Here is a 17,512-nt window from a genome sequence, read left to right on the forward strand (position 1 = left end):
TCCATCCACCCACCCACCCTCCCATCCATCCACCTATGGCTCTACCTTGGGGGCTTTTTCAGTTTCTTTATCTCATACAAAGTCGGCAGGATTCCTTGGACGGTGGATCAGCCCGTCGCAAGGCCGCTACCTGCAAACCGGACAACATAAACACAGAATAAACAGACATCCATGCCACGAGATGGATTCGAACCCAGGATCCAAGCGTTCGAGCGAGCGAAGACAATTCCTGCCTTAGACCGCGCAGCCACTGTGATCAGCTGAAAATTAGTATGTACAAAACTATAATTTTACCTGTAGTTTCGTATAGCTGTGAAACTTGGTCCCTGAAATTAAGGGAAGAACACAGACTGAGGTGAAGACTAGGCAGATCTACACATCTACTCCCCATACATATTCATCGCGTAGTGCTTAATGATTTAAGCACAGGAACAACTTTACACAGGCTGCGGGTACTTAGAACAGGGTACTGAGGAGAATATTTGGACCAAAGAGGGATGAAGTGACGGGAGATTGGAGAAAAGTGCATGATGAAGAGTTTCGTAACTTGTACTCTTCGCCAAATAAAAATACAATGATGAAGTCATAGAACGTATAGGGGAGAAGGCATCCGTACAGGGTTACGGTGTGAAAGTCAGAAGGAAAGTGACAGATAGGAAGAACTAGACGTAGATGGTAGGATAATTTCAATATTGATGGTGAGGAGGAAGTAGAAAGTACCGCATCTCCGCTTGTTTCTTGTTTGTTTTGTCCATTCCTTAAACCTGAAGATGGTAACATCGATAAATAATTACAAAAAGTAACCGGCACCACATACAGAAGGCCTCTTGAAGTGAAAATTTGTGGCGCCAAGCTGTCATTTCTCTTCAATAAGAGGTTCAGTACGGCTGAGATATCCGTATGGAATCAAAGGCTATCGCTTCAGCTTCCAGGGACAGTACTTGCATCTGTAGCAAATTCCGTTTGAGGCATGTGATGATACGAGATGTCACTGCCCTCCACCGAAAGATTAATTCATTTATATCATTCAGCAATTTTGCGTTCTGTCACACTCGATTGGCGGGATTCCTAATCATACTTGTTTTTCCTTTAAACTATTTCGCATAGCAAAACGAATTAGAAATATTTTCAAGACATTAAACAATAGACAATTTGTTGGGTCGTAAAACAGCGTTTACAGAGGTATGTGAAGCTCGCTAAATGATTCCAATTATCATGATTTTCTTAACCGTTCTAAGGAAAAAATACACGGAAGAACAGACTGTGTGGAAATGATAATTTGAGAGATACGATTGTGTTGCATAGCTGAATTCCACAAACAGTTCTCCGATTCGTCTTACTGCAGGGGCTGGGCTGAGTCCTTTTTGAGAAGCCACTAGTTGCTTAGGGGAGTCGGGATAGAGAAGTTGATATAGCGACTGGCTTCGGGCTGGACGACCGAGGGGTTAGAGTTCGAGTTCCGGTAGAATCAAGAATTTTCTATTCTCCATGTTGTCCAGACCGGCTCTGGGGTCCACCCAGCCTCCTCTCCAATGGGTACCGGGGGCTTTTTCCCCCGGGCGGGTAAAGCGGCAGAGGCGTGAAGCTGGCCACTCTTCTCCAACTAGTGCCGAGGTCAGGAAAACGTGGGTCTATACATCCACTGCCCCATATGCCTTCATGGAGATGCGCTTGATTTGTTAAGCACAGGGACAACTCTGCCTTACTAGTTGCTCAGCTAACCGAGAAATTCCCAACATTTTATGGAACCGGTATATCCATTATTGTATTCACAAGAACCATCCACTGGTTCCCATCCTGAGCAAGATCAATCCAGTTGATACCGCCCCACACTGAACCTCTTAACTGACGAGACATGGCAGCACAGCACAACAAATTCTCACTTGAAGAGACCTTCTGGATGCGACGCCGAGTAGTTTAGTAAATGTTTACTGATGCTGCCATCTTCAGAGTCAATGAATAAGCAAAGCAAGCAACCAGCGGTACATTCTACATCCTCTTCCGCATCCTTCTTGTCTCTCTCCTCTTAATTTCTGCTGACATTTTGTTCATACCGTGACCATTAATTATCAGCAAAATAACTTGCACAACAACGTAAATAAGACTGTTTGGTGTTCATGAAACAAAATGACGGCTTCCCTCCCAGTGTTTGGAAACTCCATGTTCCAAATTGTGACGACATTCATCTGTTTGTCGTGCGCATGCCCTGCACTGAAAGAAGACGAATGATCTGAGATCTGATTCTTGTCGCCAGGGTCTGTGAAAATTAGTGAAATACACGTATAATGGAAGAATGACATTTCAGCACGGCGATGACTATACAGGCGAAATGCTGGTGGAAACGACGAAAGGCGGCCGAAAGGTACCGCTTATCCATTGCCACTATCGACTGCAATGTGTATCCAGAGGAGGTAGGTCGATCAGCGAGTCCGGGACAACCGAAGAATTAATACTGAAGAAAATTCATCTTTTTTTTATTGCTAGTGGGGTGGGACTAAGTCCCTTGTACTGCGGCCACTTCTGGCCTATTGTAAGAGCCCCAGATAATAGGTGAGGGTGATTGTGGAGCAGTCGGTGGAATGAAGATTGGCAGAGGAAACCGAAGTACTCGGAGAAAACCTGCCCCAGCTCCACTTTGTCCACCACAAATCCCACTTGACCAGACCCGGAATCGAACCTGAGCCGTCGCGATGGGAATCAGCGACTAACCGCTTGAGCTATGGCGCAGCTCTCGAGATAAATTTAACGTGATTGAGTTTTTTTTTTGACGATGTGACTTAGCACTTAGAGGTAAGGTAAATTTGTCCCCGTGCTTAAATAATTATGCACTAAGCCATGAAGAAGTATGGAGGAGTGGATGTAGACTCAACATTTGAGATTTTGGACTTTGATTACACGATATGCCATTGGCTGATGTCATCACTACGTAAGATAAAGGCAAAGTTATCCCTGTAACAGGCCGTGGAGGCCCATAGGTTTGTGAGCCGTCGAGGCTCCCACATTTTCGAGACAGTTGGTTCACAGGTGGCCGTGAGGTTGGCAGCCTTACGCGCCGGGTCATTACTACGTTGCCAGAATTATGATGTTCAGCTTCTAACAAAACAAGATTGGAAAGCTGCAATCAGTACCAGGTTGCTTACGTTTTCCACGTTTTGCATTCTTTGCAATTTTGTCATATATATTCGCATTTCTATAGCTCTATTTCTATAAGCTCTATAAACGATTGTTGTTGCTACTTCCGTCTCCACAATTACTATGGTTACTATCAAACGGATATGCATAGCGGCAGAGTTCTAGATTCGTGTTCTGTAGGTGTCTGCTCCGAACCTCGGCCTGGACAGACTATCCAGGCCGATGTTCTTCATGGTTTTCGTCAGTCTCTCCAGACAAATGCCGATGTAGTACCATGATTAGACCAAGACAGTTTTCTTCCAACTCCCTGCCAATTCATCATTCATCCGGCACAATATAGTCAAAGATACTGACGGTGTCATTAAATAACCAACAAACAAAATTGAGATTCGTTATTGTTATCTCTCATCTATGCCTCGTTTTCCCAAGTGGTCTCTTCTTTGTCATTTCTCATCAAAATTCTGAACGTATTTCTAGTGTTCCTCATGCCTTCCACAAATACTCACTGCCCATAATAGACATTTTCCTAGACTAATGGAAAGCATTCAGTGCGACTTCTACGTAGTTTCATATATGAAACGTACATTTCTCATCACCACGGTTCTATCACAAGAGCCATTTTGCATATACTCGTACCAACACAAAATGATGGATGGGTCGTACAAATGGGATAGATATTGCATTTCTTAGCGTCGATCTAATCGATGTAGGCATTATAAGAGTGAATTAAAATACAGACAGCATTTCGTACTAACCTGTGATGTCGAAAGGCACAATTTGGCAGGCATCATCTCTGCTGACGTCACACCTGTACACGGCGCCCCCTCTGCTGACACCCGGTTGCGTTGTCTGAGCTTCTGGGGCACCAACTAACATCCTGCAAGACAAAAGCTAACGTCTGCTATTCTGTCGTTTTATGTTAGGTGCCTGAGTTAGTAGTCGTTATGATCATGAACAGAAGATTGCAGGAATAGCCCACAGTGGAAGGTACACTTACGATGTAAGTCTGTATTTCAGTGTTCATTTCTGCTAAAAATAAAAATTCAGAGTGCCTCTAAACAGCAGCATCGCTTAGTGTATATTGTTACTTCATCAATTTGTGTACCTTACATTAATGCAGTTGTGCTTCCAGAAACTCACAACTTCTTGAGGTTAGCAATTTTTGGAGTTTGTTTGCGAAGGCAAAGAAGATTGCATGTACATAGAATTCGTGTTCTCGGTGGATTTTATGTTCCAGATTTAATAATGTTTATTACAGGAAAAGTTTTCCTTTGAAATTCTTTGAGAGAGACTGCGTGGCTTAGTTACCCTATTGCAGCGACTGGACTAAGGTAGGAACGCCACGCCATAGCTCAAGCGGTTAGTCGCTGCCTTCCCATCGCGGCGGCCCGGGTTCGATCCCGGGTCTGGTCAAGTGGGATTTGTTGTAGACAAAGTGGCGGTGGGGAGGGTTTTCTCAGAGTACTTCGGTTTCCCCTGCAAATCTTCATTCCACCAACTGGTCCACAATCACCCTCACCTATCATCTGGGGCTGGTACAGTAGGCCAGAAGTGGCCGCAGTACAAGGGACTTAGTCCCACCCCACTAGCAATAAAAAAAAAAGTAAGAAGGCTGATCTCCACAGCGTCCGTATCGGCTCTGGGGACCCACCCATCCAGCGGGTGAAGGGGGAGCTCTTTCTCCGGACACAGCGGCTCGAGCGTGAAGCTGTCTACTTACATAATCTAGTACCGAGCTTAAGAATGCGTTGGTACGTCTTCTTACTGTTGTGCTTAATTAACCAGTGGGATTTGTGGTGGGCAAAGTGGCGCTGTGGCGGGTTTTCTCCGAGTACTTCAGTTTCCCCTGCCAATCTTAATTCCACCAAATTCTCCATCATAATCACCAGGGGCAGGCTACAATAGGCCAATCAGTGGGCACCGTGCCGAGTGGACCCAGTTGGACTCTACCCCCCACTAAGCGAATTAAAAAAAAAGAATGAGTACTATACACCGTCAGAATTCGTCTGATAGAATCAATGTTGGGAATACCAGGAACTGCATCCTGTTTTAAACGAATAAGTGATTACGAAGCCCAGCATGTTCCAGCCTCAAACGGTCACCTACAGGGGAGTCAAATGTTAAAGGAAACTTCACGTCATTATACATGATTTATGTAATTTCCTTGTGCATGACTAATTTATAACGGATTCGACCATAAAATACCATTAAAGAACGTTATCACTGTAATAGGCCGTGGAGGCCCACAGCGTTGTGAGGTGTCGAGGCTGCCACATTTTCTACACAATCGGTTCACAGATAAGCCTTAAGCGCCAGCCGGCCGCCCTTTACCCCCTCGCAGAGATCCCTGGTACTCATTTCTGTTAGAGGCTGAGTCGACTACAGGTACATAATGCGGCTGGAAAGATCTGGTCAATTGAAAAATCAAATTACCTCATCGGGAAGAGAACCCGTGAAGTTTAAATATAAGCTGTTGCAGAAGCCAATGATGTACAGCTGTAGGACGTTTGTACCTTGTGTAGTTTAAGGCAGAGGGCTGTGTAAGTCTTCAAAATATATAAATATACAGTAATATTAATGATTCATATCAAATATAATTTTTCTCTATGATCAATTATTATTTATGTCAGTCTAGAAATTGTATGAACTTTACATATGTTACATATTCTTAAAAATATAATGTAGGAACAGGGATAGCACAGTCGGTATAATGGCTGGCTAGGACCCGACAGCCGAGGGATCGGAGTTGGGCAAGATTTCTGTTCTCTCCACGTAGTCCAGACCGTTTCTGCAGTCCAGTTGAGTATCAGGGGATTTTACCAGGGGGGTAAAGCGGCTGAGTGAAGTTGACCACTGACCTCCAACTATTGATGAGGTCAAGAATATCTGTATTTGCGCATCCTCTCCCCCATACGTGTTCACGGTTTAGTGCTTAATTAGTTAAGCACAGGGACATTACCTTTTGCGTAAATACTGCATCGGCAATAAAGCCTTGTATCCAATTCTGTTGTAAAGCAAACAGCGACTACACAGAAGGACCGACCCCGACCTCCATTTCTAAAGAAATACATGTCTAGGAGAGAATAAAAATTATGGTCATGGATCTCGAGGATACTGAAGCCAGGAATGACTGTGCTGGCGAAGACCGTCAGCAAGTTAACCTATAGGAAGTCATGGGTGGCCAGTTCGGGACCAGTTGTGGGATGACAGCCGGCAACGGCGTAAGCACGGAAACAGAGGAGATAGAACAATCAGTGTGTGATGTAGTAAACTGCAGTGTGTGTGAATCAGCGACAGCGCTGTGGTCACCTGCACTTACGATCTGTAAGTGTTCAATAAATCCGATTATCAATCCAAACCCCGTGTCTAGTCACTAAATACGTGACAATACGTACACAGGAGTTTTCTTCTGTGGGGTCACAAAATGTATGACGTTCTATGGCTCGTGGAGCAGATGAACTCTGGGTTGTAACAAAGTGAAGCAGCTCTTTGTTTGCTTCATTTACCTTTTGAACGCGAAAATTGAGGCAGTAAGTTCCTTCGAAAGCCGATCACAGTGGCCGCTTGGTCTAAGGGGCCCAAACACGTACGAGTCTGGCTCGGCGAGCTTGACTCGGGAGCCGGGCTCGGATTAATTTCACCACAAACACATGAGCTGACTCACAACTTTGTGACCCACACACGGATGAGTTTGGCTCATTGGAACCCGAGCCGAGTCGGACTCGCGAGCCAGACTCGTACGTGTATGGGCCCCTTTAGGCACGAACTGTCTTCGCTCGGTCGAACGTTGATATTGTGAGTTCAAATGTAACTCAAGGCATGGATGTCTGTGTGTATTTATTCTGTGTTTGTGTTATCCTGTGAGTAGGTTGCGACCTTGCGACGGGCTCATCCTCCGTCCAAGGAGTCCTGCCGACTGTGTATAGGATTAAGAAATTGAAAAAGCTGCCAAGTTCTAAAAAAGGGCTGTAGAGCCGTAGGTAGGTAAGTAGACAGAGTCAAAGAGATCAAGCGATTGAGACAGACAGATAGATAGACATACAGACATATAGAAAGATAAAGTTCTTTCGAAAAACCGGCCAATAGCTAGCTGACTATATAGTGTAACATCCCAACATTCCAGGAGATAGCATTCCTCATGATAACCGCTCTGGCAACCTCAAATCTCAGATTACTGAAGAAATGATCTGAACAATTTTGTGAAGTTCCCACTGTCCTTTCTTTGGAGTTACGAAACAAATCAGGCGAACATGGAATTTCCACGGCCCGTCTTTGTCCGCCTGAGGCAGTCTCTAAGCCAGAACAATTATGCTCGTAAATGAAATCGGCCGTCGAGAGCTATGAATCCTGGACGTCAACAATAGCAATCTGCGGAAGAGACAGGGGTGGAGGCCCACATTACAGACCATTAATGTGAAGTTCCATTCTTCCTCATGTTGCCAGAGTTTCTATGTATAGTATATCGACGAGTGGAAACCCCCGAGGGCGGACTCGTGGTTGTGTAATTAGAAACAGATCTCTCTCTCAGTTATAGCCAAGTCTTACAGCAATCTCTATACGCCTATGGTCCGAAGAAACGAGGAAAGCTCTTGCATAAAATTACACATATATTTAGCGTTAAAACATTTTCAGACTAGCTCAGTCAGTACAGCAAATCCTATAGGAGTTAAGACAACAGGATAATCGGAGCTTCGTTCCTGTAGACGCAATGGACCTTTCATTTCTCCTCAGGGTTCACACTGTCCGCCCCCCCTCCCAAAAGCATCCTACCCATTCGGTATTGTGCATCGTCGTTCGCACTAAAATATGTTTGAAGAATGCCGTCTTCTGGGATGTGGCGTCGTGTAGATCTTGTGTGAACCGACGTTTCGGAGGAACGTATCTCCGTCTTCAAGGCAGAAAAATCCGCGAACGAGGTATCACCGTGAGCAGGTGGTTAGCACATTGAGCCAGCAGTCGACAATACCTAGCTATATAAGAACAATAGGAAAGAGAGAGATTGAACCATATAGGAACTCAAAAAAGAGGAGCGGGGTACAGTCTGTAGAGAGCAAGTAGACAGGCCCTTCCCTTCTCCTCCCTATTTATTGCCGATGTGCCCCACTCTCCTTCCCGTCCCTGTTCTGTGGTGGCTCAGTCTGCTAGCCACCTGCTCACGCTGGTTCCTAGCTCGCTGGCCTATATTGTTGCGTGTTGGACAGTGTTTACAGAGCTGTTGCCTGGCAACGCGTTGATCAGATCCGTTACGGTATTCTTAGTTCCCTTTGCCTTTTCGTTCATATAGAACTCCTAAGGGTACTCGACGAGAAGGCGAACCTGGTTATCAAGCAGCAGCATTCTGTTGGAAGAATGTTTGAACACGAAATTGGAGACGAAAGTAACAGGATCGGGAACAAATCAAATAATCGTAAAAGAGGATAAGGTTTGTGTGAGCTACCCACATTCAATCAAACGCTAGCCAATCAGCTCAGACCACAGCAGCTTCAACGTCGATTGTTTCGCGAGCCGTTAGCGACAACGTACCTCCGACACTCTAGTCGTCATTCGCAGATAGAAAACATCCACTGCTACTCAACGACTCAGTAATCAGGTCTCCATAGAAAGAGTGTGGTACGTCATAGTAACGGAACTACAGAAACCAGTGATTTCTCTACCGTCAGCGCCTAAGCCATATAGCGTGGACCATAGCGGAAGAACTTCCATCGTCCGAAGCACTAACGAGCAACGGCCAACGAATGCTCAACACACTGGAATATCCAGTGTGTTTTAGTCATTAAAAGAAGCTCGTCCGTATGTTTATTAAAGCAACAATAAATACAGGTATAGAAATTTGTATGTGGTTGTCTCTTCGAGAATCGACAATCTCACAGGTTCATCAAGGACTGCAGCGCCCGCAGAAGACCTACAAATATCTACAAGGTCGCCGGTTTGAACACTGCTAATAGCTTATAGACAGTTTTACCGTTGAAAATTGACGCTTTAAAGTTAATGCTACATATGGCATGGGGCGTGAGAAAGCACGTATTTAAGAACGAGCTATTTATAACACTTGGTTCTTATCAGCGTAATGTTCAGGGGCTTCTTAGAACTGTGTGTGATTCGCTCGAAGGTAAGCGTTCTTGTTAGCTCGAGTCTCCTTTCTTGCTATGAATTGAATTACATCCGATGCAGAATGATGCAGCTTCTCCATATGCTGCACGTACAATACTGCGTACAGTATGTGCACACATTACTGCAATCAACATACACTATTGCAAATGCTGAATGCGTTCTTATTACTGCCTCCATAATGTGTCAGAATTCCAACCGCGTGCCATCAGTTAAAAAAACAGGCATTAAGCAATTCCATCGCTTCCCTACAGGCCTATGCATATTCAATTTACACAACGTACAGTGGGTACTAGGGGCCGGGATCGCACAGTCGGTATTGCGACTGGCTACCGGCTGGACGATGGGAAGGTTCGGAGTTCGAGTCCCGGTAGGGTCAATAATTCTCTCTTCTCCGTGTCTTCCAAGACTGGTTCTGGGGCCCACCCAGCGTCCTATCCAAAGGACACAGGTGGTAAGTAGGCTGGGGCGTGAAGCTGACCACTCAACTCTAACTAGTGTCGAGGTCAAGGAAACGTGGATGTATACATCCACTCCCCCATACGCCTTCATAGCATAGTGCTTACGTGAACTAGTTAAGTACAGGGACAACTTTACCTTCTGCTGCGAGTTCTATACGAATGTAAATGTTCCAGTATTCTTGTACGTAACCGTATCTACTTTGGTTGATCGTTACCAACGCTTCAGAGAAACCTACTATCTCCATCTTCAGGGCATAAGAGTGAAAATATTTCATGACAGGATTATTAATTTGAGGCTTTCATAGTCATTGTTGATACTGATTCTCCCTTCCAGTTTTCGCACGGTGTGCACGTGGACAGTGTTGCCAGTATTTCAGAGATATATGCTGACTTCATCTTCAGGCTATGAGCGTATACTGTCAAGTGTATGGGTGATTTATAAGATGGGGTTTGTATTGGATTTATTGATCACTTCTTGTACAATCACTCATAATCACAGCAAATTATAATAACTCACAATAATAATACAATAAATCTTCAACCGAACCCTTCTTCCATGACTGCCTAGGACTTACTCAATTCCGACTGGACTTCTTCTACTACTGGCTTTTACTGTCCTGTCGAACACTTCTTATGACCACTTTGCACGGACACCACGAAAACACCATATTTCTTTGTCCGGCAAGCGCGTCTACCGATTACCTAGCAATGAATATCATATTGTTGAGCACTTGTGTTGCGAGAATGTGTTTACCGACCCGTTGACTAGCAATGGATATACGACCAGTATCTGCAACATCTCAGACATTATATCATCACGATTTGACATTAACATCGATGACTTTCTTGCTTCGTGGGTCTCTGGGCAGTGTTGCCGACGTTTCGTCTTTCATGTTGGAGGCAGCGTGTACTTCCGAGACGCTAACAATACTGCAGACATCCACACGGTGAAAATAACAAGCACAGAATCTACATCTTCATAAGACGTTTAGCCACGATACGTCTCAAGTTTGTGACGACGTGTGCTATGAAACTGATACGAAACCTTCTCTGTTGGGGTTACTGAATTTCTAGACTTTGTTCATTGTCTAATATTCTGAAAGAACAGCGACTGAGGACGGAAACAAATCCAGCATACGAAACTAAACGATGGACCAAATCCCAGGCACGCAGTAATCCCGAGTATAACGTAAGTTACCTCAGTCAGAACCCATTAGCACTGACCGCTCTGCTGCGGCCGCTATGAAATTAATCTCTGACATTGGGCATGGTCTGTGGCTTAGACTGTACAGCATCGAAAGGAAGGATGATTATTAAACAACGAACTGAGAAGAAACAGTAAAAAGTGCACAGTTGTTCTTATGCTTAACCAATTGAGCACTGCACCATGAAGACGTGCGGGGGAGTGGATGTATATACCCACTTTATCTTGACCTCAGCAATAGTTGGTGGTGAGAGGTCATCTTCACGCCATGGGGAGAAAACCCTCGGTATCCACTGGATAGGAGGTTCGATGGGCCCCAGAAGTTGTTTGGACGACATAGAGAAGTGAAAATTCTTGCCCCCACAGAGACTTGAACTCCGACCCCTTGGTCGTCAGGCCCGCCGCCAGTCGCTCGGAAAGAAATAATAATGGCCTACTTTACGGTAGCATGTTGGAATTTGCTTCGTGGTGCTTAGAAAAACGATTAAGGACCTCGGCCAGGATACTTGGTGTCCTGGCCGAGATTCGAACGGGGCACGAAGAAAACGCATGTCAGAAGCGTTCCTGCTTATCCCACCACAGAGATTAGCAAGTGATGGGTTGCGACCTGTACAGGATTACGTGGAACTCGTACCAAAATATCACTGCAAATTTAATGTTCCCGGAAACATACATGCCAAATCTTTACTTGGATTTGACACCCCTCGTAGATGAACTGACAGGCGGCTGGAGGAAACTGCATAATGAGGAGCTTCATAACTTGTACTCTTCGCCAAGTATATAATTAGAATGATCCAAGTCAAGGAGGATGAGATGAGCATGAAATGTAACACGAATGGAGAAAAGAGGAATCCATATAGGATTTTGATAGGAAAGCCAGAAGAAAAAAGACCACTAGGAAGACCAAGATGTAGGTGAGCGGATAATATTAAAATTGATCTTAGGGAAACAGGATGGGGTGGTATGGACTGGATTGATCTGGCTGAATATAGGTACCTGTGGAGGGCTGCTGTGAACACAGTAATGAAACTTCGGATTCCATAAAATTCTGGGAAGTTCTTGAGTAGCTGAGCGACTGGCAGCATCTAAAGAGCAACTCAGCTCCATGAGATCAGTTAGTTATTTCATATAGATATACTCGTATTTCACACGCTGTATATTTCACTTTGTATTATTTCAATACGGTTAATCTTAATCTACGTCAAAGGATCAATTCCGAATTCGGTTCACAACATTTGGTTAATTTCGTTCCTTAAATCTTAATTTCGCCCTTCAATAACCTCGATGCTTGAAAAATCCTATTTCAGTAATTATAAGTTTCATGATTATAAAGTTTTCTGTGATGCTGTCTCGTTTACTTGCAGGGTTACATTGAAAACGGAGGTATCAGATTCCTCCGAAACGTTGGCACCTATCTATCAATCAACACGATATCTCATCCCATAACAACCTGTTGTGCGAACCACATACTGAACCATCCTCCCTTTACTTTTGTCTTCTTCATCCATATTTTGCAGTCACGCAGGCTAGCACAAAGTTCCAACGATTTACAGAAGTTTATCTGCGAACCTCTACCGGTCCTCTCCGAGGGCTGCGGCGGAGCGAGTAGCCTACCTTTTTCGTAATTTGGAAATTCCGAATTCAAATCTCAGCCCAAAACCGGCTCTGCTGGCCGAGGCATTAAGTTCTATCTTCTGGGATATAACACTGCGTAGTCCTATTAAAGTAAAGCTGACGTTTCTGAGGAACATGACGCTTCCATCTTCAGGGTTGAAGAATAAGTCAAGTAATATACTGGCATGAAGCAGCTAGCAACATCAACAGACTACTCGGCGTTATATCCCAGAAGATAGAACGCATAAAGCCACAAATACGAGACCCTCAGATTCTACGAGTTATTTCTTGGTTTTACTCAGCAGTACCGGGAAAATTCGGGAATGGTAAGTCATGAGACGAAGACTGGTTCGTTCCAAAACCTTCCAGATTTATTACTTACTTGCGCCATTTAACTTAAATAGCCTGAGCCTATGGTCCTCAAGCAAACATTTCCCGCGGCAGAATTTAAAATTTAGAAGCGTGCCTTGAGTCTGTAAAAGAAATCCTGTGACTGGGACTGTTTTTACATCAGAATTCAAAGCAAAGCACGCGGGAAATGTGGTTACCGCAATTAACAACAGATCACCGAAGGTGATCATTCTCACTGGACTATCATTCCACGCCTGGCCGGGGAAGAATTTAGCCGGTCAACTTGTTCCAGCACTTGATTCCTTTTAAGGGATGAAGATGAAGAATTACTACCCTGTAGCACGCACCCACAACATCCGCTTAATAATTAAGAGTTTACAGAAATACGAAAAACATTCTTTGAAACCTGAAGAAGATGCTCTCTCTCAAGAAACTATCAATCGTATAAATAACTCGTGACCGCACCAGATGGCATGAAGGCGTATGGGGGTGATGGCAAAACTCCACACATTTTTAGCTTCAGCACTAGATGGAGGTGAGTGGTCAACTGCACTCTCCGCTCACTTTGCTCCTCGTGGGAAGAGCCCAAAGACACATTTGAAAGGAGGATGGGTGGGCACCACAAACGATCTGGACGCCATAAAGAAGAGAAAATCTAAACGCGATTCTTCGGTCATCCAGCCCATAGCTCATTCACAATACCGACTGAGCTATCTTGGCTCCTTTTATATTCTACGAAAGGGAGTGAGTAAAGAGATCACGGATCGATATAAAACGTAAAACATGCGATATGCGAACCTGGAAGAAAAAAAAAACATTTATTTCTCGATGTATCCTCCACCAACACTGATAAATTTGTCCCTCCGCTTTACCAGTACGTCGAAACAAACGGCATAGCAGTCTCTTCACTGTTGTCTAAGCCACTTTCGTTCCTTCGTTTCAACTCTCCTTCATCAGCGAAACATTTGCTACGTTTCTCGCCCCAGTTCCGAATCGCTTTACGCGACAAACACTTCCCACAGTAAACAGGAAACATTTCTTTATGAATATCCTTTGCAGTGAGTCTTTTGCTTACAAAAAGCGCACAATAGAACGATGCTCTTCGGTAACACACTCCTCAAGCACGGTCGCCATTTTGACCAGCCTCTGAACATGCGCATGCGCGTCTGCTACCTAGACTGTAATGACTCTGTTGCTGCTAGTGATACAAATAGGAAACCTATTACGGCCATTACAGCTGCTTTATTTCCATTTGTGACCTATTTCCTGACTGTCCCTCGAACTCCAGTTCGTGCTAAGCTGATGGCCCTTTGTCCTTTCGTGTCTAAAAGCAGTCACTGTGCTTGTTATTTTCATACTTGTAAAGCCTAAGTGATAGCATCGTTAACAAAACATTTGTAAACCGATATTCCGTAAGCACGCGGAAACTCGTTACTGGTGTTTTGATAAGCATATCAAATGTTTACGGCTACCTCGTAGCGATAACACGCAAACTGTCCATTCAAAATGTTCATCACCTGCACTTCTGACTTTTCTTCAGCTGCTTCGTATGTTTCGGTTCTCTGCTCCCGTAATACATAAATCGCGTGAACTCCCCGCAGCCTATGACCCAGATGGGTCCTACTTTTGAAGCTACTTAAGAAGTGTATTACAATGCAACTGATATATTAACTCCTATGAATGACAAATGGAAAATGCTGACAGAAGAAACTTGGGTCATCGTGTGATGAAAACCATAATGTGGACAAATCTGCTTTGAATTAAGAACAGGGAGGGCTATGGAACCATTCAAAATTATTATTATTATTATTTTAACTGCAATGGATTTTTACCCGGTGGCAGTGGTACTACAGTAAGACATAACACACATCACACAAAATAACACACCACGCTCAAGCAAAACACAAACAATAAAGAACACACTACGCGCAGTGAATACAATTCAAATACAACTACAATTATATAGATCAATATTATTCGTAAACTTTCGAAATCTTTTATGTTGTGTCCGCTTTCGTATTTACAAAGCAAACGCAAGAAGACTGAATCCAGGCATCTGCAACGTTCATTCTCATATATTTGAGGGGACGGGATCGTCGCGTGACCATCCCTTACCTACAGATTTTCAATGCAGATGGCAGTGACTTGCTCCAGGAAGGCACTCAACAAATCATGGAAACTGCCAGAAATTTACTCTCAAAGGGAGCCGGGATAACTCAGTCGGTATACGACTGTATACGACGGTATAGATATAGGCTGGAGAGCTTGTGTTCGCTTCCCAGCAGTACAAGATTTTTCTTTTCTCCTCAGCTTCCAGACTGAATTTGGTGGTCGCACAGCCTCCTACTAAATGGGCAACGGAGGTAAAGCGGCAGAGGCGTGAAGCTGACCACTTACCTCCATCTAGTGCCGAGAGCAAGAGAGGTGGAGCTATATCTCCACTCCCACGTGTATCTTCGTACCATAATATTTAATTAATTAAGCAAAGAGGCAAAGGTATCTTTATTTAAAGTTAGGCCTTAAATTTTAAAGCATAATTTTAATTATTGATATTAATATACGAAGAATTAATCAGGCGGTAGCGTAGTTGATTGAGGCACTTTACTAGAAGCCGGAAGGTGTCGGGTTCGAGTCCCGATTAGGTTATTGGGTTTTTAAATTTACCTGATCCTTCCAGCCGCACTACTTCAATGGGGTGGACTCACCCTCTAGGCTGACAAGCTCAGCGCCATCTGTTAACTGTCGAGAAAATGTGGCAGCCTCGACGTCTCACAGCCCTATGGATCTCCACGGTCTGTCACAGAATGGCTTTACTGTTTTTACTTCCTTATATTTTTATTTGGGGTTACCATTGCAACGAGCTGTCGTTCCAGGAATGTAAGTGATATAGTAGGTCACGAACGAGCGAGTAGTATTTTATTTCTGTCACTGTTGTTTGTGTACAGGGAAAATATCCGGCCGACCGTTTGTGAGTGACCATAACATCAAAATAGTGAGTCAGTCCTTCGTTAGGAGTCCACTGAAGCCAACAAGATGAGCAGCCCGTGAATTAAATTACCATAGAAAATTGTTTGGATGATTCTGATAAATCTCTCCAAGTGAAATGTTACAGATTCAGTCAGTGGTGCCAGCTGCATGGCCGAATGTTGTCACATTGCCAACATCCTACCTGCTGACAAGACTCTCCTTCGGAACTTGGTGTACTCAGATGAGCAAGTCCAGACGCTGCGGAGATAAGCCAGAGGTATAAGAGACTGAAACCGAAGAAGACATCCTAGTGTGGAACATATAAGAGACTGGGTAAGCCTCAGAGGTGGTCTGGAAATTCCACGTGTGGGGGAGTTCCCAACACCGTTTAGTGAGCCTCACTTACCGCATTTTAAAAGAATCTGCTCACCGAATCAGACGCTGTGCTTCAGCCTGTGAGATACGCTTAATATTGTCGCGTTTAGGGGTTGCTACGTGACTTATAAAACGGGTTTTGGACTGGATGATTGCATTTATTGACATCTCATGCACACAACCCGAGACTACAGGCAATTACAACGCTATCGCTGATCTACACACTTCCAAGTTCACCGTTGCACACGCATTGGGATTCCAAGTCTTTACTAGTCGTCTCCTGGCAACGGATTTACTACAGTCTCACTGTCATTTCAAATCACACACGAAGTCTTCTTTGCACCGCCTGATTCCTTTCTTGCGAAGACTCGACTCAATCCAATTCCAAGCTCGTATCCCGGCAGGCTGGCGGACCGAAACTTGACTCTTCACTCTCTTTGTGCTACCGAACACTTCTTTATAACCACTTTGTACGGGCCACGCAGAAAACACGGCGTCTATTGTTAACGAGGTATGTTTACTGATTCGTGCCTAGCAATGGATGTCGTATTGTTGCGGGCGTTGGCTCGCGCGGGAATGTCTACCGAGTCGTTGCCTAGCAATGAGTATACATTATGAAAAAGTCAAACAGTGCCGTCCAGTGTGAATGGTTAAGATTTTTTTTTATTTCAATTATTCATGCCCTTACATTTTTCGGTCTTCAGAGACCATCTTCAGAGGGACACCTTTACATCAATACAGTTACAAGCCACTATTACAGGACATGATCTAAAAGTTAAAATATATACATATACAAATATATACTGATCATAATCAGATTGTGTCATTGTAATGCCCTAGCGGCGCAGGGGGGGATGGAGGTATCCCACCCGCTGCCGCCACTGTAATGCCGTGGAGCAGGGGGGCGTGGAGTCAGCCTCCTCTGCCACCACTGTTACGCCGCCAGTAGGGGGCCGTGGAGGTCTCCTTCCTTGCCTCCACCGTCACTTGCCCTGTAAGGAGTTATCACAATCCTCCTAGCTCACCCTTAGCTAGGATTCTCCTGTTCGGGGTTTCCTTTTCGGTAAAAGCTGCCACCATCTATTTTCTTTCCTTTCAATCGTGGGGACTACTCCCTGGCAGGTAGTCCTTGCTCCTTGACCACTCCTCCCGTAGCTTACAGGTAGCGACTTAATACTTTATTAATACACTTCATCATTATATCTTAAAGGGGCGTTGCTGTCGAGGCTACCATACTCTGCCTGTGTGGCAGGAGCCTATCCCTGTCTATTCTTATCTTCGTCTTCGGCTGCCACTGCTC

General features: G+C 44.5%; 1 protein-coding gene across 2 annotated transcripts in view; it reads right to left on the reverse strand.

The window, feature by feature from the left end:
• Positions 1 to 17,512, reverse strand: part of LOC111861925 (integrin alpha-PS2) — a 326,722-nt gene that overhangs the window by 228,453 nt on the left and 80,757 nt on the right. For both annotated transcript variants that reach the window (XM_023846892.2, XM_023846891.2), the window contains exon 2: positions 3,888 to 4,009. In XM_023846892.2, the coding sequence (XP_023702660.1) occupies positions 3,888 to 4,009 (122 nt within the window). The remainder of the gene's footprint in view (positions 1 to 3,887; positions 4,010 to 17,512) is intronic.

The sequence above is a fragment of the Cryptotermes secundus genome, unplaced genomic scaffold, assembly GCF_002891405.2.
Source record: "Cryptotermes secundus unplaced genomic scaffold, Csec_1.0 scaffold84, whole genome shotgun sequence".
NCBI lineage: Eukaryota > Metazoa > Arthropoda > Insecta > Blattodea > Kalotermitidae > Cryptotermes > Cryptotermes secundus.